Source organism: Protopterus annectens, chromosome 6.part1 (genome assembly GCF_019279795.1).
Source record: "Protopterus annectens isolate FY-2018-M chromosome 6.part1, PAN1.0, whole genome shotgun sequence".
Classification (NCBI taxonomy): Eukaryota; Metazoa; Chordata; order Ceratodontiformes; family Protopteridae; genus Protopterus; species Protopterus annectens.
Window position 1 is genome coordinate 45,284,721 of NC_056738.1, and position 26,383 is coordinate 45,311,103.

The 26,383-nt window shown below is 38.1% G+C and overlaps 1 protein-coding gene across 1 annotated transcript in view; it reads left to right on the forward strand.

Moving 5' to 3' along the window:
• SLC30A3 (solute carrier family 30 member 3) overlaps positions 1 to 26,383 on the forward strand; it is a 477,738-nt gene that overhangs the window by 384,743 nt on the left and 66,612 nt on the right. The window contains exon 6 of the mRNA XM_044075340.1: positions 25,718 to 25,823. Within this exon, the coding sequence (XP_043931275.1) occupies positions 25,718 to 25,823 (106 nt within the window). The remainder of the gene's footprint in view (positions 1 to 25,717; positions 25,824 to 26,383) is intronic.

Genomic DNA, 26,383 nt, shown 5'->3' on the forward strand with positions numbered 1-26,383 from the left:
TTCACAAGCATGCACAAGCCTTCTTATACATAAACACTTTAAAGTGTGGACTACTTTATCCCACAAAACGTGGAAGAATATAGACTAAAGCATACAAAAACCTTAATAACAACGCAAACATAAAGCAACACAAAACTAATACCATTGTATAATAGCAATAACCCATGGCTGGGTGCGGGTAATGCTGGATTTACTCAAGGTTGGCTTTGTTTGGTCACTCGGGCGCCAACCGTGGGTAAATCCAGCATTACCCACACCCAGCCATGGGTTACTGCTATAATAAACCACCCCTACTTGTATTCCTTTGTGTTATAATCCACACCCAACAGCCAGTACATAGCTTTGTTGTTTGCATTCCAAAACAGAAGGGATGCTTTTTGCAAAAAGGAGAAGAAAAATGAAAAGTCATTACTGAGCGCATGTGACTGCTGCAGAAATATGTCATGACATGATATTCATCAGTCTGATCCTACAATGTATTTTAGACACAAGCAATTTGTCTGTATAAGTCCCATGGAATGCCAAAATATAGAATGCATTTGATCAAAACAATGATAACACCGGTGTTTATGCAACATAAGGCATTCTACTGCATAGTGAATTTTGAGTTGTATGCACTGCATTTTACAGTTTTCTTCTGCAACTTATCAGTTCAGTGTAACATCTGTGTATGTTGTATATGCCTATAAGACTGAAGGAGGGAGGAATGAATGCACTGGGTCCATTTTTATGTTTAACTTTAATATTTAAGCATTTTACATAGACGATTTTTATAAGTATTTTGAAGCTATTTCCTAGCCCCTGTCAACTGCCATGACCTATAGTGCCCATCCATAGTCTATGACCAGCTTTGTCATGATCAGTCATGGCCCCACAATGTGTGTGGGGGACAATGTGGTACCCCAAGATGTAAGGTATAAAAGAGATAGATCATTCAATTATCGCACTATCCTGAAAGCAGGTGAGCTCTTTTAACCTGGGTCTGCCCTTTATCCCAAGCCCTATACAGGATATGTAGTAATGCCAGTGGGGTTCATGAATCCGTCCTTTTCTGCATGAAACCTCCACTGGGGAGTTTCTGCCTGTACTCATTTTAATGTTTGAATGCTTGCACTACAAATCCTACGCTACACTTGGGTTATTCATCAGGCAGGAAAAAGCCCACGTCTTCCCACTGGGAAAGGGAGAGCCGGCACGTGGCTTTTGATACTCCCTGTACCAGGCCTGTAGCATCCAGTTCACTGATCCAATGCTGGTTACCAGTATTACATGTGGGTGCAATGCCTCTTTACTAGAAGACTGGCTGCACGTTGGAGACTGTCAGTAGTATTAAAATCCGTGGCTCATATGGATATAGCGTACCTATATAAAGAAATACATGAGGATGGAAGGTAGTGAGAAAAATACAACACCTAGAATCATACCTTAGGAGCCTCAAAAATACATACATAGTATTATTTTGGATACGGCTATTATGAATTAATTTACAAAACTTGATTAAATGAGGTAGCATTTATTTTTGAGGTAGGTCATTTGTAAGAAAATGGGAGTTCTGTAGTTTACAGTATATGAGGGATATCATCTATAGAAGGAAAACTACAAGCAAGACAAATATCTGATGACTTTTGTCTGGTCATAGGGATGTAGCCTGATATTTATATTATGTACTTGGCGCTTCATATTTTTGTTCCTGTCACACCACCTCATCTTTAAAAAACACATGCTTATCACTCCAATTGCTTCCCCTGAGCACTAAAAAAAATTATACATGATTTTATCTCTTACCTATCTGTAAGTGAACTAAATAAAGGTCTGTATCATAGACATTAGGTTAGACCTAGAGTTTACAAATGTAGGGTTGTGGCTTACTGATGGATCAAAAGTTTACTGCAGGTAGGTCACAGCAAATGATTAGAAAAAATGCAGCAGCCACCCTGGAATGTAGTTTGTATCCGCAGCTGCAATTTATCATAGCTAAACTGCAAACTACACCATCAGAGTACATTCATATTCACTTTCCAGCCTACGTAAATTAGCTGCTTTGTGTGATATTTGAAGGTGGCACTTTGAGTAGCTGATACTTACAAGCTGAACAACACTGACGCATGTAACTCCAGATATTGAGTAAATGTGTTAGATTAGGTAACTTTCTGTGACTGCTGACCATCCATCTACACCAGAATATTACTAGCATAACCAGCTTTGTATATATATATATATATATATATATATATATATATATATATATATATATATATACATATTAACCCAGCCACTGGGGATGCACAAGCCATCCGGTGTAAAACCTCTGCCAAATAACATATGCGGACAACAATACAAATTTCCATACCGGATCGGTCGAGGCCCAGGTTAACAATGACCGCCACCAGTACTGGTAGCCAACAGGGTGCTGGCAGAAATTGGGCTACTGTTGGCCGAAAGAGAAGAAGAGGGCGAAGGCATGCCCAAAAGCAGAAAGAGAGGAGGAAGGTTAGGAGTGTAGTAGTGATGGGAAGAACTTTGAATGTTGGCAGTATGACTGGTATAGGGAGAGAGCTAGCTGATATGATGGAGAGAAGGAAAGTTGATATATTGTGTGTGCAAGAGACCAGATGGAAGGGGGTTAAGGCCAGGTGTATAGGAGGTGGGTTCAAATTGTTCTATAATGGTGTGAATGGGAGGAGAAATGGGGTAGGGGTTATCCTGAAGGAACAGTATGCCAAGAGTGTTTTGGAGGTGAAAAGAGTGTTGGACAGAGTGATGTTTATGAAGCTGGAAATTGATGGTGTAATGATGAATGTTGCTAGTGCATACGCTCCGCAAGTTGGGTGTACAATGGATGAGAAAGAAAAATTTTGGAGTGAGTTGGATGAAGTGGTGGTGAGTGTACCCAAGGGTGAGAGACTGGTGATTGGAGTGGATTTCAATTGGCATATTGGTGAAGGGAACAGAGGGGATGAGGAAGTGATGGGTAGGTATGGTGTTAAACAAAGGAATGCAGAAGGTCAGATGGTAGTGGATTTTGCGAAAATGATGGACATGGCTGTGGTGAATACGTATTTTAAGAAAAGGGAGGAGCATAGAGGGACGTACAAGAGTGGAGGAAGATGTACACAGGTAGATTATATTCTATGCAGGAGGGCCAGTCTGAAGGAGATTGGAGACTGTAAAGTGGTGACAGGGGAAAGTGTAGTTAGGCAGCATAGAATGGTGGTCTGTAGGATGGTGTTGGCGATCAAGAAGAGGAGGACAAGTGTGAGAGCAGTGCCAAGGATCAAATGGTGGAAGTTGAAAAAGGGTGATTGTGAGCTGGAGTTCAGGGAAGAGTTAAAACAGGCACTGGGGGGCAGTGAAGAGTTACCAAATAGCTGGATAACTACAGCAGAGATGGTAAGGGAGACTGCTAGAAAGGTGTTTGGTGTGACATCTGGACAGAGGAAGGAGGACAAGGAGACCTGGTGGTGGAATGAGGAAGTACAGGCGAGTATACAGAGGAAGAGGCTGGTGAAGAAGTGGGATTGTCAGAGAGATGAAGAAAGTAGACAGGAGTATAAGGAGATGAGGAGCATGGCAAAGAGAGAGGTGGCGACGGCTAAGGATAAGGCATATGGAGAGTTGTATGAAAGGTTGGACACTAAAGAGGGAGAAAAGGACCTGTACCGATTGTCTAGACAGAGGGACCAAGCTGGGAAAGATGTGCAGCAGGTAAGGGTGATAAAGGATAGTGAGGGAAATGTACTCACAAGCGAGTGTGTTGAGCAGATGGAAAGAGTACTTTGAGGGGCTGATGAATGAAGAGAATGAGAGAGAGAAGGTTGGATGATGTGTAGATAGTGAATCAGGAAGTGAAACAGATTAGCAAGAAGGAAGTATGGACAGCTATGAAGAGGATGAAGAATGGAAAGGCTGTTGGTCCAGATGACATACTAGTGGAAGCATGGAGGTGCTTAGGAGAAATGGCAGTGGAATTTTTAACCAGATTGTTTAATGAAATCTTGGAAAGTCAAAGGAAGCCTGAGGAGTGGAGAAAAAGTGTTTTGGTACCTATTTTTAAGAATAAGGGTGATGTGCAGAGCTGTAGTAACTATAGAGGGATAAAACTGATCAGTCACAGCTTGAAGTTATGTGAAAGAGTAGTGGAAGCTAGTTTAAGAGGGGAGGTGATGATTAGTGATCAGCAGTATGGTTTCATGCCAGGAAGGAACACTACAGATGTGATGTTTGCTCTGAGAGTGTAGATGGAGAAATATAGAGAAGTTCAGAAGGAGTTGTATTGTGTCTTTGTGGACTTGGAGAAAGCATATGATAGGGTGCCTAGAGAGGAGTTGTGGTATTGTTTGAGGAAGTAAGGAGTGTCAGAGAAGTATGTAAGAGTGGTACAGGATATCTACGAGGGTAGTGTGACAGCGGTGAGGTCTGCGGTGGGAGTGACTATGCATTTAAGGTGGAGGTGGGATTACATCAAGGATCAGCTCTGAGCCCTTTCTTATTTGCAATGGTGGTGGACAGGTTGACAGACGAAATCAGACAGGAGTCCCCGTGGACTATGATGTTTGCAGATGACATTGTGATCTGTAGTGAAAGTAGGGAACAGGTGGAGGAGACCCTGGAGAGGTGGAGATATGCTCTAGAGAGGAGAGGAATGAAGGTCAGCAGGACTAAGACAGAATATATGTGTGTGAATGAGAGGGAGGATAGAGGAATGGTGAGGATGCAGGGAGTAGAGGTGTTGAAGGTGGATGAGTTTAAATAATTGGGATCAGCAGTTCAGAGTAATGGTGAGTGTGGAAGAGAGGTGAAGAAGAGAGTACAGGCAGGGTGGAATGGGTGGAGAAGAGTGTCAGGAGTGATTTATGACAGACGGGTACCAGTAAGACTGAAAGGGAAGGTCTACAAGAGGGTAGTGAGACCAGCTATGCTGTATGGGTTGGAGACTGTGGCATTGAAAAAAAGGCAGGAGTCAGAGCTGGAAGTGGCAGAGTTAAAGATGTTAAGATTTGCACTCGGTGACAAGGATGGACAGGATTAGGAATCAGTATATTAGAGGGTCAGCTCAGGTTGGACAGTTTGGAGACAAAGCCAGAGAGGCAAGATTGAATTGGTTTGGACATGTGCTGAGGAGGGATGATGGGTATATTGGGAAAAGGATGCTAAGAATGGAGCTGCCAGATAAGAGGAAAAGAGGAAGGCCTAAGATAAGGTTTATGGATGTGGTGATTGAGGACATGCAGGTGGTTGGTGTGACAGAGCAATATGCAGAGGACAGGAAGAAATGGAAACAGATGATCCGCTGTGGTGACCCCTAACGGGAACAGCCAAAAGAGAGGAAGATGTATATATATATATGTATATATATATATATATATATATATATATATATATATATATATATATATATATATATATATATATATATATATATATATATATATATATATATATATATATACACATATATATATATATATATACACACATATATATATGCATGTGTGTAGATATATATATATATATATATATATATATATATATATATATATATATGTGTGTATGTGTGTGTATGTGTATGCATGTATGTATATATATATACTTAAAACTACGTTCTTTAAGGGGATCTGGGGAAACATGAAGCAGATGTGAATATTTTCTGTATTTCAAACAGTAGCTTAGAGAACATGTATGCATCTTATGTAAATAACATTTGAGCTGGGCAGCCTTTTGCTGCTGCTTAGGCATGCAGGAGCTGTACGTGCCTCACACATAAATATATCACCTGCTTAACTGCTACATGAAAGGCACGTTTTAATGAAAGTAGACACAAAATAATTGTTGTGATTATATTTTAACTGGATGCTTTTAAAAGAGTTGTGCTTAATTATGGTTGAGTTAGTATATGAGCTTATTAAATTATGGTTATTTTTTAAAGGAAGTGATTGCTATAGTTAGTAAGAAGCTTTCATTGATTTTTATGAAAAGACCGTATTGTTTTCCATTCATTATGTCAGTGTATGATGATAATTGCTAAGAATTCTATTTAGTAATGTAATTAAAGATCAGTATACCATCACCTTCCTGTGAGGGCCAGCTCTGCTGAGAAATGCATGAATGAGTATCGGACCACTGCTAGTCTATGCTCCCGCTACATGGATCATGTTCACGTTTGTTTGCTTTTGAGTTAATTTTGTTTTTCAGGTGAGGATGCTATTCACTCTATGGAGCTTTGGAAACTCAGCAAGGAGATGAATGACAATACAAACAGAAAAGGAAATAATAAGGAAACATTACTAACATTAACAGCTTGGTAGAACCCGTTAAACACCACATACGATATACTGATGAGAGTAGCTGCCCTGACTTAGTGACTGTAACCCACCAGCATTCGATTACTGTAAATACTGAGTAAAATAAGACACATGTTTATTAAAAAATGCTGCAAAAACATTCAGAAGGCTACTAGATTCCAGCTTTAGTACTACTCTAGTGGGCCTTTCATCCACCCTTCTTAAATATGTTGGGCACTTTTATAGCAGAAGTATTGGCACATATTTGCACTTTATCTCTTACCATAGAAATGGTGTCCCTAGCTCTTAAACAGGCCCTAATAATTTCTCTCTCAAAGGCAGTCTTCCCTACAGCAGTACAAACCTCAGATTGCTAATATAACAGTATTAGCAAAGGTATAAGAACAAAATATCTATACCCAGCTGATAGAGCATGCAGAGAGGTACAGCATACTCTCACATATGCAGCATGAGTTCAGAAGGGGATTATTGCCTTGATTTTTACTGTGGGACAAATGCCATTTTTGATCATATAGAAAAGAGTCTTGTTGCAGCAGCCATCTTCTTTCACTTAAAAAGAGTATTTGAGCCGGTCAATACATTTTTGCAAATAAGGAAATTAGGGATTCTAGGCTTTAGTCATTGGTCTATCGACTAGTTTAAAGATTACCTAGAATACATGCCCTTTAAGGCATAAGCCTGGTTTCCACAGACATAATAGGTACCTTCAAAGCAGTTATCCTTGTGAAGTTGCTTGCTGAATTTCCTTATTCTGTACTTTTATGAAACTATGTAAAATGTGGTATATCGATATTGTTTTGAGCTTTTCTCCTTGGGTGTCCACTGAAAATGGGCTCCTGGGTCAGTCAGACCAACATGGTTAACAAATAAATAAAAAAAATAATAGTAAAATAAGATCAGTGAAATCCATACTCATTTCACTGCTTATAAACAACATGATGCTGGCTTTGCCAGAGCTATAGATAGTTATATATGTAGATGATTTAATTTTAGTCAGAGACGCTAGAACTAGGGATGAAGTACAGAAGAGGATTCAGGATGACTCTAACACAATCTAGCATTAAGTCTAGTGGTAAACTCAGACACAACAAAATAAATATTAATGGATACTCCTCAAAGATTATGATCAGAAGGTGTGCTTAGAATCATCGACCCATGCAGGGACCTAATAAATATGGGCCAACAGTACAAATATGTAGGAGTTTGTCTTGATTCCTGTATACAGAGATCAACATGGACAAAGATCTCAAACAGAATAGCCCAAATTATAGAATCAATAACCTGCTTACCATACAATCAAAAAACAAACATGGGATTGACAAACTGATTTACGTGTTAGAGTATAGTCTACCAATCAATGTATTAAACACTCAGCGTAATAAGGTTATTCTTTAAACCAATCCAAATAAAATCTGCAGGTCTGTATCACCTTTTGAACCCTGTGAATATTATTGTGTTTTACTGTGCAGAGTAAACCGTTCACTTATTAACAGCACTGCTACTTTCCTAAAATCATCTCTGACATTCAGACTGCTTCATTAGGAGGACTGACTGCCTCACTGATATCCTTACAGAACTCAAAATCAACAGATCAAAAAAATGAAAAGACCAGCCATTGGGCTAATGGCTTGGGGGAGGGCATTTAGCAAAATTGCTCCTGCTGCACAGAATTCCTTACCATAGCATGTCAGGAATGAATACAACTACACATTACTCTTATCCAGACTTTTGGATCATGTATCTGCAAACTAACAATGTGACAATGAAAAGCAATTTCAGATTCTACAGCAAACATACATAAAGTATCACCTAATAGTCAATAACTGGCTGGGCACTCAGTCATCATGTAGAAATCATCCTAAGTTTATGGTGAACAGACTCTATTGCCTTGTTCTGATATGTCTGAATGTGCTCTATCATTTGGTCCTTGTTGAACGCATGAAACTATTACTTTTTGAACTCACTCTTACACTGTACAGTTAACATTGTCTGCATTTAACCTTATTTTAAATTTGCAGTCTTGCGGTAATTGAAACAGTGACTGATTTACTGAATGCAGTGTACATACAGCACTATTTATCTGCTTTTAACACTGTCTGTTTCAGGTGTCTTGTAATCATACTTCTACCTCTCAACTGTCCAGACTTTCTCATAATGTCCAGATTTTTGCCTCATATTTTTGGCCTGTTTCTCAGCAAATTGTGGTTTTTTGACAAATTACTGTCAAATTATTGAGGACTGAATTCATTAAATAATGGCAGACATATGAATTTTAGACTTAATATCCTTCAGAATATTCATGCTAATGCAAAACCTGTTAGCCTATCAATTTTCTAAGTTTGTAAGAGCAATATTTAAAAAGAAGTGTCCCTATTTTTGGGCCTTTGTCCCCCCATTATTTGTGGTTTCGTCCAGATTTCTTGCTGTAAGAAGTTGAGAGGTATGCTTGTAATTTTGCCTGTGCCTTTGCCTTGTCCTTGGCTTAAAAGGGTCCATGGGCTAGCTCACTTACTCTGTTAACAAACAACTAATTAAAGAAATAGAAGCCTCAAGGCAACAAGGAGACCAACAGGACTTCATTCAGCAATGGATAATTTGGATACAATGAATGAGTCTGTTTTTTTGGGAATTTCTTTACATTTATTAGTGCTCTACAAATTTATTTATTTGTTTTTGTTGCCCGGGAAAATCCAGTTGGGCAAGAAAGTCCTTTATCAGTAGAGGCCTGTGGAGAAAAGCTTCACAGAACCAATATATTTGCATACATTTATTGCACAAAATACAACAAAATTCATATAAAATTAATATTTACAAAAATGTAACTTAGAAACAGAGCTGTTTGACATATTGTTAAAAAAGAATATGCATTTGTATGATAGTACAGCTAACACCAAATATCTTTACATGAAATTGTAACACAGATTTTTGAACTGTTTCACATATTATTAATTCAGTCTGTGCAGCTGAATTGCAGTAACACATACTGATATGATAACTGATACGTATGAATATTGTTTATAGACAATAAAATCCATGAACTTCAGGCTCCTTCTTTACTTTGAAAACTTTAATTTTAGATTTAACTTTAAAACAGCAAAGAACAAGTAAAACCACAATAAATCAAGCGCTTTCACCCAGGCTCTCCCAGGCTTTTTCAAGACAAGTTATAAACCATTTTCTTTGACCTTTTATACAGGAATGTTATGTGCAATCATGTGATCAATTAAACATTTAATTATTTAATTGTCACAGTTAGTTAACTCTTTGTTTCCAGAAAAAATACTTTTTAAAAATCTCCTGTGTGCTGATTATGTTGAATACCTGAGTAAAGAACTACTAGCAACATACAGTTCTTAGTTTCAATATAACAATAGTTTAGTTTATGGTGTTAAATGGTTAGAAAACCTTTAAGTTGTTTGCATATTTGCATTTTAAGTATAATAATGTGTAAACCTGCCATCAAATTATTACGTTGCAGTAAAATTTCATCTCATATAACAAATGTATAAAAATATTTAAAACATTTAAAATGTAATGATACAAATAAAATAAATATAATAAATGTATAAATAAATATATTGGCTGTTTTAAATACTTAAAAACTCTGTCTCAATAGCCCTGTTAAAATACATATTAAAAATACATGCCATAAATAAGGATTAAAAATATCCATTATCAATACGCTTAGCAAATACCTGTTGAAAATGCGATAAAATGCATGTCAAAGAAATACATATTCAAAATACATTAAAAGTATGCATCAAAATACATGTTAAAAATACATGTTAGAAATAATTTGTGTGTAAGTCCAAAATGTAAACAAATAAACATTATAATTAGAGTTGTAATTATAATGTCAACATCTTGTACCAAGTATGTGTGCCGGATCTTGCAGTGTTTGATAGCCATAGCCTCACTCTTCTTATTAAAATACTTGCATGAAAAAACTTATTTGTAGTTTTGTAATTTGTAATTTGTAATTGATCACATGATTGCACATAACATTCCTGTATAAAAGGTCAAAGAAAATGGCTTATAACTTGTCTTGAAAAAGCCTGGGAGAGCCTGGGTGAAAGCGCTTGATTTATTGTGGTTTTACTTGTTCTTTGCTGTTTTAAAGTTAAATCTAAAATTAAAGTTTTCAAAGTAAAGAAAGAGCCTGAAGTTCGTGGATTTTATTGTCTATTACCAGTTGGTTTTCGTGGTGCTTTGCACTTGAACTTTGAATATTGTTTATACACACATGGTGATAGTCGAAAAAGCAATCTATTCTTTGGAATTAAACGTATTTTCAAAAGAGAAATAAAGAGGAAGAAGGAGTAAGCTGTAATATATTGGAACAGTAATCCCCATGGAGGAGGTTAGAAAGGATTGGGAAGAGAGAATGGATAAGCATTTCACAAAGAAACAATGGGAGGATATATGTGTCTCCCAAATATGCAACAAAATCTAGAAGATTTAGGATTTTTGCCTGGAAATGTTTACATAGATATTTTTATACCCCAATTAGACTCCAGAGAATTTTTCCTCAGGCAGGCAACAACTGTTGGAGGTGTGAAGGGTAAGAAAGAGGTAATTGAGAACATATTTTCTGGGAGTGTAGTGAGTTGGTGGACTTTAAGGATTCCCAGCAGGATGCATTGTCGGAGATGCTCAGTGAGCAGATTGGTCTGACGAGGGTGATGATTTTTCTGACCTATGATACAAAATCAGAATTGGCTAGACATGGTAAGGCCTTCCTGTGTCTAATAATGGTGGTTGCCAAAAAGCAATTACTAGAAATCAAAACCTAAACCAACTATACTGGAAGCAGAGCATATAATAATAGAGATAAAAGGGTAGGAGCAAACTACATAGGAAAAATGGTAATTGTTGGAAGAATACATACAAGGAAGGAATGAGGTTTAAAAGGTGGCAGGACTTAAATAAGCTATGTAATGTTTGAGTGAGAAAGACTGGGTAGTTTATAGGTGATGCATAATTTTTGCAACTGAGAGTGTGTCAGTATGGTTTGTGATGTAAAATGGTTGAAACTAGGATTGTGTCGGTGTGGTTTGTTATCAAGTATATAAATGTATAATTGCCTATGTAATAAGTGATTTATTTATTTATATTTATTGGCATTTGTTGACCAAGAAAGTCCACTGGGCACAGGACCCATTTTCAGTTGAGGCCCGGGGAGAAAAGCTCCACAGTTAACAAACAACAAAAACTTGTACAGTTTGATTACAGATCTGGGGAGAAGAGGCTCCACACTTTTAAAAATAAAAAACAAAACAAGCGAGTACTACAGAAAATGTACAATTACAAACAGATGTTATGTACATTAATCAGCAAGCCTCAAATTACAGTTAAAAACTACAACACAGAAATTATGTACTTTGTGTTGGACAGATAATAAGGTCTTCTAGTCACTTGAGTAGAATGAAATGAGAAGTGTTACAAGGAAGGGTTCTTGTTTAATGGGTTATGTAATTAAGGGGGTTTACATTGTATATCACATGTACAGCTTGGATTTTGTAACAAGTAGGTTTTTAGTGCAGTTTTAAAGGGCTTTAGGGAGTCTAGTTGGATAATGGTGGAGGGGAGGGGATTCCATAGTTTGGATATGTTGTAGTAATATAGGGATTGTCCTACTCTCTTGTTGGGATTGCCTACACTTAATAGGGTTTTCTCAGAAGAGTGGAGGGATTGGGTAGGGGTATATGTGTGTAAGATGGACTTGAGAACGGGGCAGCTATCGGGTTGGAAAATTAATTTATGGGCCATAGAGAGTTGAGTAAATTGAAGGTAGTGGTGGAATTCTAGCAAGGATAGATTTGAGAGACTGGTACAGTGGTGTGAGTGATTAGGCAACTTTGATGAAAATTTTGCTATTTTATAATAGCATTCTTGTAGCTTACTACTAAGTGATGTATGGAGGTTGGTGAAAATGAGGCTGCCATACATAAGGGATAGAATAAGCAAAGTGTTTGCTAGTTTTTTCCTAGTTTGCTTATCAAGTTATAGTTTGTGTCGGTATAATTTGCCTAGTTTGAAATGGGTCTTCTTTACAGTGTTCAATATATGTTGTTCAAAGGAGAGTTTGTTGTCCGATAGTAATTCCTAGTAGTTTTGCAAATTGTACCTGTTCGATTACTGTTTTGTTATGGGAGAGAATTTTGAATTCTATAGTTGGAGGTTTTGATAAGAATAATAACATTTTTTTTTTGAATTAAGCATTAATTGAGAGTCATTCAGCCAGTTTTCTTTAGAGGAGAAAGCATCTTGGGTTATTTTCTGGAGGTTGGCAAAATCATGTGAGGATGAGATGATGGTTGAATCATCTGCATACTGAATTATTAAGCTGTCCTGGGAGGCTTTATTTAGATCATTAATGAAAATATTAAAAAGTAGTGGTCCTAATATGGATCCTTGTGGGACACCTGTGTTGTTTACTAAGAAATCAGAGAGTTGGGTTTGCCATCTGACTGATTGTTGTCTATTGTTTAGGTAGGAGGCAAACCACGTTATTACAGTTTGGGAGCAGCCAAGTTTCTGTAGGTGTTGTAAAAGCTTAGGGTGACATACAGTGTCGAAAGCTTTTGAAAGGTCAAGGAGGAGTACAGAAGTGGATAAGCCAGTATCAAGAGCTTTGTTCACTATGTCAGTAAAGGAGAGTAGGGCTGAGGTAGTACTATGGCCTGGGCAGAATCCATGCTGAGTGGGAGATAAGAGGTTATTTTTGATGAGGTGATTGAGTAGTTGGGTTTGTATACATTTTTCTCGGATATTTGATAGTGGGGAGAGGATAGAGAATGGGGTGGTAGTTTGATAGATCGTGGGCATTACCTCCTTTGTGAAGTGAGTTAATTATGGATTTTTTTCCATAGTAGGGACATATGGTTCAGTAATGGAGCAATTGATAAGAATGCTGACTGGATAGGCAATTGCCTTGGCTGCTAGCTAGTGATGGTTTAATAAAGATGTGTCTTGTTTAAAAAAAGGCAGGAATTGAATAGTTTATGTAATATTGTTTAGGTTATATGATATATAGCAATATATGTGAAGTATAATGTTTGCTATTTTAATGTTGTTTGATTACTTTTATATGAATGTAAACTTGCCTATGTCACAAGTGATAATTCAATAAACATGTTTGGAAAAAAAAATAATTCCCATGGAGGTTAGTTAGTAAAACTGAAACCATGGTTAGAGGGAGTGTGAAGGAAGGAAAAATAAACAAAGAGATGGATGGCGAAGGAGGGGCTTAAAAAGTATATGGTAAGAAGGCAAGAGAGAAGAGTGATAGAAATATTATCTGCATAGAGTCTTTCAAGGTTGTTCTGAAAGGAGTAGCCATGCATTTTGTAAAATTATCTAGGCTAGGCTATCCGGGTGTGGAACAGGTACAAAATCACGTGTTAAGGTTGTGTTTAAGCTGGGTTTTGAAATGTATTAATTTGTCTGTCAGTTTGAGTGTTAGATGTACAGAATTTCATAATTTTGAGACATAGCTGGAGAATAAAGGGTCCTTGCCTTGTTGATTCACTTAGTCAAATGCTGAAAGAATTTGTTGCTAGAGTGCACGTTGCTGGTACAGGAGTAGAACTGCAGTATGTTTTGGAGTGCAGAGCATTTTTCTGGCTTATAGAAAAGTTTGTGTGCTATGACTAAATGGGACTAGGGTAGGTAAATGGGTAATTGTAGCCAGTTTAACTCTCTGAAGTAGGTGCAGTTATGGGCTTTGTATGGGGAGTTTGTGGCAAATGGAGATACTTTGTCATAGTAGTAGATTCCAATTTCATTTTTTCAATTTTGTTAAGATTATTAATAATACGAAATGCGCTCAGAAGAGACAGGAGTAGGTATGATCTGGCAATGGATTTTATGGCATTATCTGTGAGACATGCCTTATCCATGCAGAGGGAGTCAAGTTTCATGTGGGATTTTTTTAATGGCTTGATGGAGGTGTTGGTCAAATTGTAGTTGGTTGTCAAATATATTGATGTCTTAATTACATTTACATTTTACTTTGGAACACGTATCATTGTGAACATTATAAAGAAAATGTATAATAGCACCTTTGGTCACAGTGTAATATGCTTAGTATCTGCAGATACGCTCCTGAGTAAAATAAGAAAGTAATCTTCCTGTGGCTTTTGTCGCTTGTGTGTAGCGATGTTCTGATGTTAAATGTTGAATGGCATATATCAACGTAGTTTTCACTGTACTGTTTATTGAAATAAAAGTGCAATTACTGTCTTCCCTTAAGTCTGGATGTCATACTATGTTTTAAATCACAATGCTGTGGCTTTACCTTTTGTTCTTAGATGCATGGGTGTAGCCAGGCATTCTATGAGAAGCAATTATCTCATAACTAGAGAGAAAAGGGGGCAGATGAGGCAAAATTGAGTCAGACAGGTTATTTGAGGCAAGTAAGCAATAAATGATGCCTAAAAAAGAAAAAAATGTGAATTTTCAGAAGCAGTTTTTGTGCAGAACAAGTGAAAGTAGTTCCAATTTGCAAGGGGATAATGATAGAAAGTTTAGCTCAGTTGTTAAAAATATAAAGTTGCAATTAGAAGGTATAATGAGCATTGCTTAAGGTTTGTTTTTTGGCTGATTAGGCAGACAACAAAATCCAAACCACGGTGTTGAACTTATTCTGAGGGTCTGGCAGTGAGTTAATGAAACCTGTCAAAAGACATTACCATCCGGATACTTGCTAAACATCCACTGTCTCTGAATGCCCACTGAAAGCCTCCTACCTAGTGGCACTAATAACAGACCAATATAAATTAATAATAATAATAATAATAGTAATAATAAAAACATGCAATTGTAAAGATCATTACTTTCTAGCTGCATTTGGTATGAGAGAGGCTAAGATGCCAAAAACTAATTTCTTTTTCAAACAATGCAACGCACATACTCATAGAAGGAATGGCAACTAATGTGAGAATGTTGCCAAGATCTGAACTGGAGAACAAAGGTCTAAGTATAGTGGCTCCAACATTTTTAGAACATTTATATAATCCAGGTAATCAGGAAAATAAAGGAATATACAGCTTATTAGATGAGGTAAGGTTTAGGAAAGTCGATATAACAGAATTTAACATCACAGTTGATCACACTAACTCAGGTATAGAAAAAAATGAAAATAAATACATGGTGTCAGAATTATATATGACCCCCCCCCCCCCCCAGTCAGTGGGATATGTGTTAGATAATGTTTATTCATGAAACACAGATGTGTGTTCTCAGTGTGAGTGTTGTCCTATAGCACCCCCACATATTGTAACCACCAAAATAGCACTGCGCCAGAAAAACTTGTAACCACCAAACTATCCCCATCCCCCCACACATTGATAATAGGATAAATACAGAACTGCATGGGTAGTGGCTTGCCACATGTCACTTACTCCTAATTGTCAATAAAATAGTATATTCCTAGTATGTTCGGTACATTTTACAAAGCCAATTTATTTTACCATACAGTAGTGAAGCAGTACACATATGTAGTTAACTCCTTTGTATTTCACCCCTCTTTTCACGACCCTTTTTATCCTAGACTCACTGAAACCCATCTGTTAACCTATATTCCCTCATCTATTCCAGGGAGCTGCCATCTTCTCTGTGAAATAGTATTTCTTAAAGTCATCTTTCAGTCTGTCCTGTTTTCACCTATGCTCCCTTCACTTCTTAGGTAGGTAAGTACTAGACTAGCTGCCCTTGCAGGCCATTTTAAGCCCTGCCAATTTTCCTTTCGCCTCTTGAATTTACCTATCCCATTTGCTAGCTTCCCTTGCTGGCCATTTTAAGCCTAGCCAAGTTCCTTTTTTGGGTGCTTGAATTGACCTATCCTGTTTAATGTTAGATTGGCCTTACCCATCCCATGGCTGATTAATTATTTACTACCCTTAGTGAGAATAACTGGGAAAATCCATATAGTCTGGCCAACATCATTCCTATTTATCTGCATTGAAACAGTAAGTTCTCAAATAAGCCACTGTAGTTTAGTGTACCTCTCCAAATGATCCTCATGGATTAAAATGATGCATAAAATAAATCCATGGCAATCTTCTAATCTCACCCCATGACCAAACACAATATCCTCTATTGGCCTTACACTATACTCAGCAAGACCTGGCAAACTATAAAGCTCTCCTCACATCCCCTGTAGCCAGCCACTGTCTAAGCAGCGATGATGTATACAACTGTCCACAGCACATGGTGATGGATATGCCAATTACAAACCTTTGAGAGAAAATATGAAGGAGGGATCCGGATAATTCTTTGAACTGGCATGTAAAAGCTACAAGACTGTCAGATGTTTATTTCGCCAGTCAGGATCTTATCTTGTCTCAAAAATGTAATATAGGTGGCATTATTTTGATGCTTTTTGCTGACTAAATTACTTGAAATACATTTGGGACATCCCTGGCAAAGGCAAACATTCAATTAAGTATATAAAAAGACAGCTTTTAGAAATCATGCCAGTTCATTCAAACAATATTAATGAGACACATAAAAACAAAAACAGGTCTTGCCTAAGTCTATGTTGATTACCCCTGCCTATTCTAAAGATTCTGCAACCAAACAGGTAGCAGTAAGTAATACCTAGCCTATCACTGGTGTATAAATTCCCAGGCCTACAACACGTTCTAAGATTAAGAAATCAACACTCATCAGAGTGGAGTGGAATTAACAGAGTAAGAAGAGGAAAAAGAATAGATTTAACGACGGGCCAGTCACAATCATTACGTTCCCCTAAGTATACTAACTGGATTCCACTTTACTTAATATGGACTGGGGAAAAAAGGATTTAGTTTTGCCAGCAAAGAAATGTGTACATACTGAGAATTACAAGAATGAAAAAACAAGACTTTTGCATCACTCTCTAGTTAGTGTTTACCTCACTCACAGGGCATCAAAAGATGGTGACATTACACAGATACTTTATTTACTGCAGCACTGAAATGTCTGAATAAAACTAAAGCGCACCTCTGCAAGTCAAACTTGCTGCACATAGTAACAATGACATTATATCAAGTTTTGGCTAATCTGAACAAAAGGTAGGCTGCACTGTACTGGCCCTGAGAATTTCATAAATCAAACTTAATGCATAACAGGAAACAGCTGAAGGATCAACTTTGTAATTTCCAGACAATGCAGAACAGACACAACTAACTACCAGAACAAAATTGTCATAAACATACACAGAAATACTACATTAATATGTTATACCGAGTCTTTTAAAAATAATTTTAGAAAATTACTTCAACCTAAAAAAGGCATTATGTGATAGAACAGTTTTGTGAAAACACTTGAAAACAGTGTGACCATTTGCTATCTTTAATCTTGCTTCTGTTTACCAGATCTAACATTACAAGATAATGAGATATACTGTAACAGTGCTACCTAGTATAGGCAGGAGGGAAATTATAAATACATACAGGCTCTTCCTGAAAAGCATACAGTCTTTAATCAGTAGTTGTACTGACGCTGGCAAGGCTGATGTACAAAAATTCCACTTTGTTTGGTTAGGCGAGACTGGAAGTCCCTGGCAAGATTTTGGCGACGGAGTCTGTTTTGGGTGTTTTGACGCCTCCCAATCTGTTGTTCTGCCCGTTGAGAAAGATGAAGACTTTTGGCTTCTCCCAGAAGGATGCTGTGGGCAGCAAGGACTGATGCATAGCAGCGAATACGATTTCCCAGTTTATTTTGTGTTGCTACATAATTAACAAGTATCCATTCATCATCCTCTTTTTCTGTAATATTGGGTTCTTGTTCCATGGCAGTCACATTTTTAATCTCTCCCAAAAGAACATTAGTCAGCATCTGAAACATTGCAACTGTAGAACAGAGGTGTGGCTTGGAAGTGTTCTTGCAGTTTCTGAGCACCTCCTAACAGACTTCAAGAATGGCATAAAGATAATTCCAAACTGACAGGAACACAAGGTATGCTTTTAGTATGAAAGATCAGGACGGTCGGTTATATTTCGATAACTGCTGAGTAAGTCATACTATGTGAACAGACTCCTGTATGGAGAGCTGATCCTAAATTTCACTCTTCTGCTTGCGAGTTTCAGAGTGGCTAGGGTGGATACTATGCTAAGCCTGCACCCTTCCAGTGTCCCTGTGGATTTCCTCAGCAACCCCCCTCCGTGATTTCCTCCAACGCCCGACACTATTATGTGCATTACTGATCTAAACTGCACAAAGATGTGTGCAATCCAGGACTGCTTCTCAGACATCATCAATTTTTGCTAAGCATACCTCTCTCCGCTCTCTCTGTCTTTTTCACTGTCAGAACCACCCACCTACATGTCCTTTGACAATGCAGTGCATCTATACCATAACACCTTCTCTCTCTCTTTCTTCCATTTTGTACATGGCCCTTAGAAATGTTCTGTATTATTCAGTCCATACTTCCCTCATACACATTCTGCAGCTTTCCTTTTTACATACTTCACCAGTCGTATCTTCCGTTCTGTGTATGGCCCCACTGTCAGATTCCAAATTCCAAAAATACAAATCTGAAAAATGTCATTTTGAGTTAACCAAAAATTAAACAGTATATTCAGTTTTAAAATACATATTGTTTACTTTAAATGAAGACAAATCTCATTTAAAAAATGACATGTCTGTGTGATATTTACAGCTGTTCTGCATGACTTATTCTAAGAGTGATTATGACCTCAAATCTTTTTCCTTCTGTGCCTCAGTAGAGCCATCCCACTTACTATGTGTGTTTTTCTTGGATTTCCTCAAAAAAAAAGAGTATTATCTGATAACCATTTGAAATTTTGGGACCCACTTGAGAGAGTCACAAAACACCAGGACTGAATGGCCTTACATATATTGTGTCCAAGATGGCCATTTCCCAGAATATTCCCTTTTCTCTGAGGTATGGTGACCTCGGAGTTGATACATATACGAAGTTTAAAAGAGAGGAGCGATATTCAAACTTCGCTCTTTTCCTGGGTTTCTGCTTTTTTTTGTTTGTTTGGCTTTTGGCACTCGGCATTTGACATTTAAATAGGAATCCCATTCTCCTTCATTTTGTTTTCACATTAATTCCATCTGCCACTTATATGTTGTATTTCCATGTATATGCTCATTGTCCTTTACAACTACTCCTTCATACCTACAGTTGCTCAAATGTCTGCAGCTGCTACCATTATTCACAAATGTACAAATGTTGGCTTTGTATTAGTACAATACCTCGAAGGATGCGCAGTAGCAAGTCCTGCCTAAACCCAGCTCATTGTTCAGCAATCGGTGACGTCTTAGTAAAACTTAAGTAATATTCATACCGATGGCGGCATGACTATTCATTGTCTATTCCTAGTTACCCTTTTCCTCAATGTAGTACAATTTGGAATTGGTATATTTAATTTGTGGGGGATGTGGGGGGTGCAGGGGGGCAATGAAGGAGAAAAAGTAATAGCACTATAACTGCAAGTATTTTTTTTCCTTTGCAAGCCCCCCTGTACCCCCCAGACCCCATGCAAATTAAATATACCAACTCCAGGATCACACCACATTGAGGAAAAGGGTAAACTATGAATAGACACTAAATATTCATGCCACATCTGCATGGTTTTCAATGATGCATGTTTTCCTTATGACAGCACACCCCTTTCACCTGTTAGTCACTAAGACCACAGCAACATCTGCGCAGAATGGCCTACGAGGTACTACACTATTACATTATTTGTTCTATGTTATATTCTATTATCTTTTTACCTAGATGCCTAAAGCAGGTCCATGAAGTAGTGTCCCTATCTAGTTAACAAACAGTAAAATAAAATAAGTAATAATAATAATAATAAATGGCGGCACCCTGTGAGGTTGTGGCTGCTTTGGCTCTTCTGTGAAATGTGTATTATTTGTCTTGTTTTGCACTTAAAACAATGAAAAATTCAGAATTAAGGAGAAGTACTGAAGGTAAACTAAATTATAGTACAGAGAAACTCCTAGAAATTCGATCCTCAAGCATGCTGTGCTGCAGGCTTGTTCAGCTGCTGCCTGTAAGGCCTACAACACTCCAGAAACTCCAGGAAATTCAAGAACAAGGAATTATACTCAATCATGGTCCAAGATGTCTTGCACAAGCAAAGCTAACTTTTAACACATATAAAAGGAGGAGAAGAAGGAAAAGATGTGAAAGATTGAGGAAAAGAGGAACAAGAGCAGGAATATCTGCAAGGATAAAGGCCATCCCACACAGGCCTGCACTTCCATTATGTTACTGGCCAATGTTCACTCCCTGGAAAACAAGATGGACTAGATAAGGCTAGAACTAATTACAAATAACAAGGTGAGAAATAGTTGTGTGCTCATGTTTACAGAGACTTGGTTAAACTCTAATATCAGTGATAGTGCTGTGTATGTGGAAGGGCTGACAGGAATCAGATCCTTAGTGGCAAGTCTAGAGGATGGGGTATTTGAATATAGGTCAATAACAAATGCTATACCAGCTGTGAGGCAATTACTATTCATTCTTCAGAAAAAATCGAGTTCATGATGCTAGGATGTAGACCCTTCTACTTGCCAAGGGAGTTTAATGGTGTGAGCATTGCAGCTGTTTATATTCTTCCCAGTGCCAACACCAATGAGACACTAGCCACACTTTACCAGGCAATTAATGAGCTGCAGAATCGTAATCCAGAATTTGCTCACATAATAGCTGGTGAATTCAACCAAGCAAACCTGAAGTCAGTTCTACCTAACTATAACCAACATGTGGCCTTCACCACGAGGGGAGAGCTCACACTGGAAAGGGAAATACCAACATCAAGCTAGCTTATCAGGTGGTACAGCACTCACACTTGGGAAACTCGGACCATCTGCCCATCATGCTAATCCCTGCATATAAACCACTATTAATAAGAGACATGCCAACAAAGAAGCAAAGAAGAATATGGCCAGAGGGAGTGGTCTCAGCACTCCAGGACTGCTTTGAGAACATGGACTGGAACATGCTCAAGGTCGCAGCTATGGCGAACCAACTCATCAGTCTAGACGAGTACACGGAATCTGTGATGGCATGCATATTCAAATGTGTGAACAATGTGACAACCATCAAAACCATCATCATATGGGCCAACCAAAAACCCTGGTTAGCAAGTGAAGTATATGAGCTCCAAAGAGCATGCAATGTTACCTTTAAGAAGGGAGACCAGATTGAACCTAAACAGAGGAATAAAGAAGGCCAAGCATGCCTATGGCCAAAAAATCTAGAGTCACTTCTCAGACCTATGAGACTCCAGATGTCTGTAGCAGGGGGTACAATCCTTAACAGCCTACAGGCCAGTATCTAACAAATGTGATAATAACATTGAATTTCTAAATGAGCTCAACACCTACTTCAGCAGGTTTGATGAAGGGAATGACACAAAGACTATGAAACTCACCACCAGGCAAAATGAAGTAGTACTTTGTCTCAACCCAGCTGATGTTCAGTGAACTCTAAGCTGGGTAAACCCAAGAAAAGCGGCTGGACCAGACAACATTCTGGGGTGTGTGCTATGAGACTGTGCTGTTCAGCTGATGATGGTTCTTACTGATGTATTTAACACATCTCTACATCAGCCCTAGTACCCAAGTGCTTCAAGAGGGTCCCCTTCTAATGGTCGACATTTCAAAATGTCGACATTCATATGGCCGAGACCATATGATTGACATTTGAAATGTCGACCATGGGGAACCGGCATCACTCTACAGTGCAGAATGGAAAGATTTGCACTTCCGCACTGTAGTGCGATCTCGGAGTTGGTATATTTAAGTTACGGGGGGTGCAGGGGGGCTTTGCCCCCTGCTAGCAGCATTAAAGTAAGTTTGTGTTTTGTGTTTTACTTGTATGGTCGAGATTTCAAATGTCAATCATATGGTCTCAGCCATATGAAAGTCGACATTTTGAAATTTCGGCCATATCAAGTAGACCCGCTTCAAGAACACACCAATCATACCATGACCCAAAAAGTCTCAGCCAGCAAACTTGAATGACTATCGTCCAGTAGCTCTCACATCTACAGCAATGAAGTGTTTCAGAAGGCTGATCAAAGACTATTTAAAACAAATCTTCCTGCAGAACTGGACCCACTCCAATTTGCTTATCAGTCCAACTGCTCCACTGCAGATGCATTCTCGATGGCACTCCACACATCCTTAGCTCATCTGGAAAGCAACAACTGTTACATCCAACTGCTATTCATTCACTTCAGCTCGGCCTTTAACACAGTCATACTAAACATCTGATAGAGAAACTGATTGGGGGTCAGTACTCTTATGTGTAACTTGATTTTGGACTTCCTTATTGACAGACTACAAAGAATAAGAGTTGGCAATAACACCTCAAAGAGCCTTACAATGAGCATGACAGTCTCTCAAGGATGTGTTCTTAGTCCTCCGCTGTTCACCATGCTGACCCACGACTGCACAGCCAGATTCAAATCACATCATCAAATTCACATGGTGATGAAACAACATACAGGGAGGAGGTGAAACATCTGATTGACTGGTGTGACAATAACCTGGCTCTAAAAGTAAACAAAACCAAAGAGGCAATTGTAGACTTCAGGAAAAACTGGATGGCACAGCTCCCTCTGACAATCAAGGGAGAAACAGTGGAAAGGGTAAAGAGTACCAAATTCCTAGGGTGTACATCACAGAAGATGACATGGTCCAGCAATACTAATCACATTGTCAAGAAAGCACAACAATGACTCCACTTACTACACAGGCTGAAGAGAGCAAACCTCCCATCTTCAATGCTTACAACTTTCTACAGAGTTAACATCGAGAGACTTTTGACAGCAATATCACAGTATGGTATATAAACTGCAAGGACATGGATTGTAAGGCCCTCCAGAGGGTGGTGAAAGTGACAGAGAAAATAACAAGGTCCACTTCCATCTATACAGGATCTGCACTCTGCATGGTGTCTCAGAAGATCCACAAAGATTAAAGATTGTACCCACCCGGCTCAGGGACTATTCTCCTGCTTGTCTTCGGGCAAGCACTACAGAAGCATACGTTTCAAAACAACTAGATTCAGAAACAGCTTCTTTTCTCAGGCCATCAGACTATTAAACTTGAGTAACAAGGCAAGCCAACAGGTCACCTAGTCAGTGGCCACACAGGCTGAAGGAAATATCTTTTCCTTAAAGTTTGTTTGTGTTTGCGTCTTTCGGCTTTTCCCGGTTAGTGGTTGCCAGAGTGGAACTCCGGTCCGCTAATGATTGGTAGTGGATTTTTACGTACCGGGTTACCAGCCCTGACGCACAACTTTCAACGAAGGCATGCCCCATTCACATATGCCTCCACACAGAAGATGCTCTAGCTGAGAATTGAACGGGACAACATCTTGCTATGAGGCAACGTTTTCTTAAAGTGCAAATAATAAATAAAGTTCTCTCACTTGTGCAATAGCTCACCGAAGGCTTATTACTTTTGTGTAATAGCATGAAATACAAGCTACAGTCCATGCAATGGACAACATGGTCTCTATTCTACCATTGCTTAAGCCTCTAAGTGCAATATCTACCGTGCAATACTAAGTGCTGCTATAGATAGACATACAAAAACTGTAATTATGTCCTAGTGCCGTGTCAGTGTTGTCATACATAGTCTGTACTTCTGTTTTTGTGTCAATCAATGTCATATATAGAGTCTGTAGTTCTGTTTTTGTGTCAATGTTAATGTCATATATAGAACTGTAGTTCTGTTTTTGTGTCAATGTTAGTCATACATAGAGTCTGTAGTTCTGTTTTTGTGTCAACGTTAATGTCATATATAGAGTCTGTAGTTCTGTTTTTGTGTCAATGTTAATGTCATATATAGAGTCTGTAGTTCTGTTTTTATATTTATATTGTTATATTTTTGTTTTTTTGTTTGCACATTGAGCTCGAAGCAACAATATTTCATTTAGCCTGCACTCATGTCTAGGTCTAAATGACAATAAAGTTTACTTTGACTTTGACTAAAATATGTAAACCATGCAAGCATCTGAAGACATCACTTGGCACTCGATTTGCTGTCAACATCCCCCATTCCATTCTTAACAGGTATGGCATCACTGGGAAACCCTCTGCAATTTCACTGGTGAATGTCTTTTCTGACAGATAACTGACCCCTAAGTAACATTCTCCTATTTTGCCAGTTAGCTAGTAACATTCACCTCACTACTTTAGATCCCAACCCATATCTTTTACCTTCTCCTACAACATCCTATGATGTACGTGTCAGATATCTTGCTGAAATCTTGATAACACCACATCTTCTGGTTTCTCCTTATTTTTGAGGTGTTACAGTCACAGACCTAGATCAAGCTGAACTGGTAAGGTTTCTGATGGATGACTCCATTCTGGTTTTTGTCTATGACACCTATACCATTTACGATCTGCAAATGAAAGCAGACCAGTGCTCTTTCTCTCTCTCTCTCTCTCTCTCTCTCTCTCTGAGTCTTTCTCTTACTGTCTGGAGTGTATTTTTTTCTTTCAGATGTAACCACTGAAAGCAAAACCATTGTTGTAAGTATCTCCAGGTATCAGTGTTGTGTCAGGAAAAATCTGCAATATGCATTTGTTTAGCCCCTTTCTTACCTGACTTACATGCTTTGCCACTAACTATAGATATATAGCCATTTCTTCTGGGCATACAAGGAAATATAAAGAAACTTTTTTCTTCGGTTTTAAAAAATGTATTTATTTATTTTATTTTGCATAGTTGACCGGGATAGTCCGATTGGATACATGCCCATTTTCAGCGGAGGCCCGGGGAGAAAAGCTCCAAGATAATAATACACATTGAACATTTAGTAAATGCTAGTTCCAAGAAGATTACAGTCATAAGCAATACCATTATTTAGCACATATAGTACTTATTATAAAACAATTTACAAAACATAACATTATTTTCAAAGTTAAACATACATAACATTACATTCAGGTTTAAGACACACTGAGCAGCAGTTATACAATTGACCCTTCCTGAAAAGGAGTGGTAGAAAAAAGTTAGAAGTAATTGAAGGTAAGGCACCTATAGAGAGGTCACTAGTCGGGGTTAGTGCAAGGACATAACCAATGAGTTCTGAAGTATTTCTTGAGTTTGTTTTTGAATTGAGTTAGTGAGGGTTCTGTGTTTTAAAAATGTTCTATGTGTTTTCCTATCTGTTGTTATACATTAAATAAATAAACCAAAACCAATCAGTGAAAGTGATGAAGTACTGAGTGTAATCTGAAACTCTACTAAGCACAGAAATTGATGTTGTCTGGTCTTAAATAAAGAAACGTAGTTAAGTCTGAAATTAAATTTACATTATCATGCAGCATACTTATATATGTAGATTCAAATTGTAACAAGCATACCAAGTTTTGATTCTGCTCACCTTCCCAGTTACAGAATTATTTCATCTTCTTTTACAGCCTGAATGTAAAATAGCAGATCCTATCTGTACCTTTCTTTTCTCAATTTTTGTTCTTGGAACAACCTTCACAATCCTACGGGATGTCTTCCAAGTCCTCATGGAAGGTAAGGCATTCATCCCTGCTATTGTAATATTTACATATCAAATATTGATTTATTTATTTGCATAATTTTATGTGTTAACACTGGGGTAAGTGTTGATCAACATGGACCTTTTTCAGCCTCAGTCTGGGAACACTGGTTAAGTAACTTGCTCTGGGTCAAAACAGGATTCAAGCAGAGGCTAAGGGAATCAAATACTGGGATACAGGAAAAAGAGCTCATTTACAGCTTTGTTTTTGTTCTAGAGGGTGAGGGCTACACACTCCTGATAACATCTATCTATCTATCTATCTATCTATCTATCTATCTATCTGAGTCAACATAGTCTATAGACAATTTAGTGTAGCCAATCAACCATTAGGTTTTTGAGAATAAATCAGGACACTTAGACACAGGCAACATGAAAGCTGTTCTAAGACAGTGACCAGAGATCAAGAATGAACTTTAAAAACTGCAGAGACAGATACTAACACCAATCTATCTTAGTACATTAAGGGGAGCTAGCTTGCATTACAACAGTGACAAAAAAATGCTTTCTTAAGTTGCCTAGTTGCATTTACATT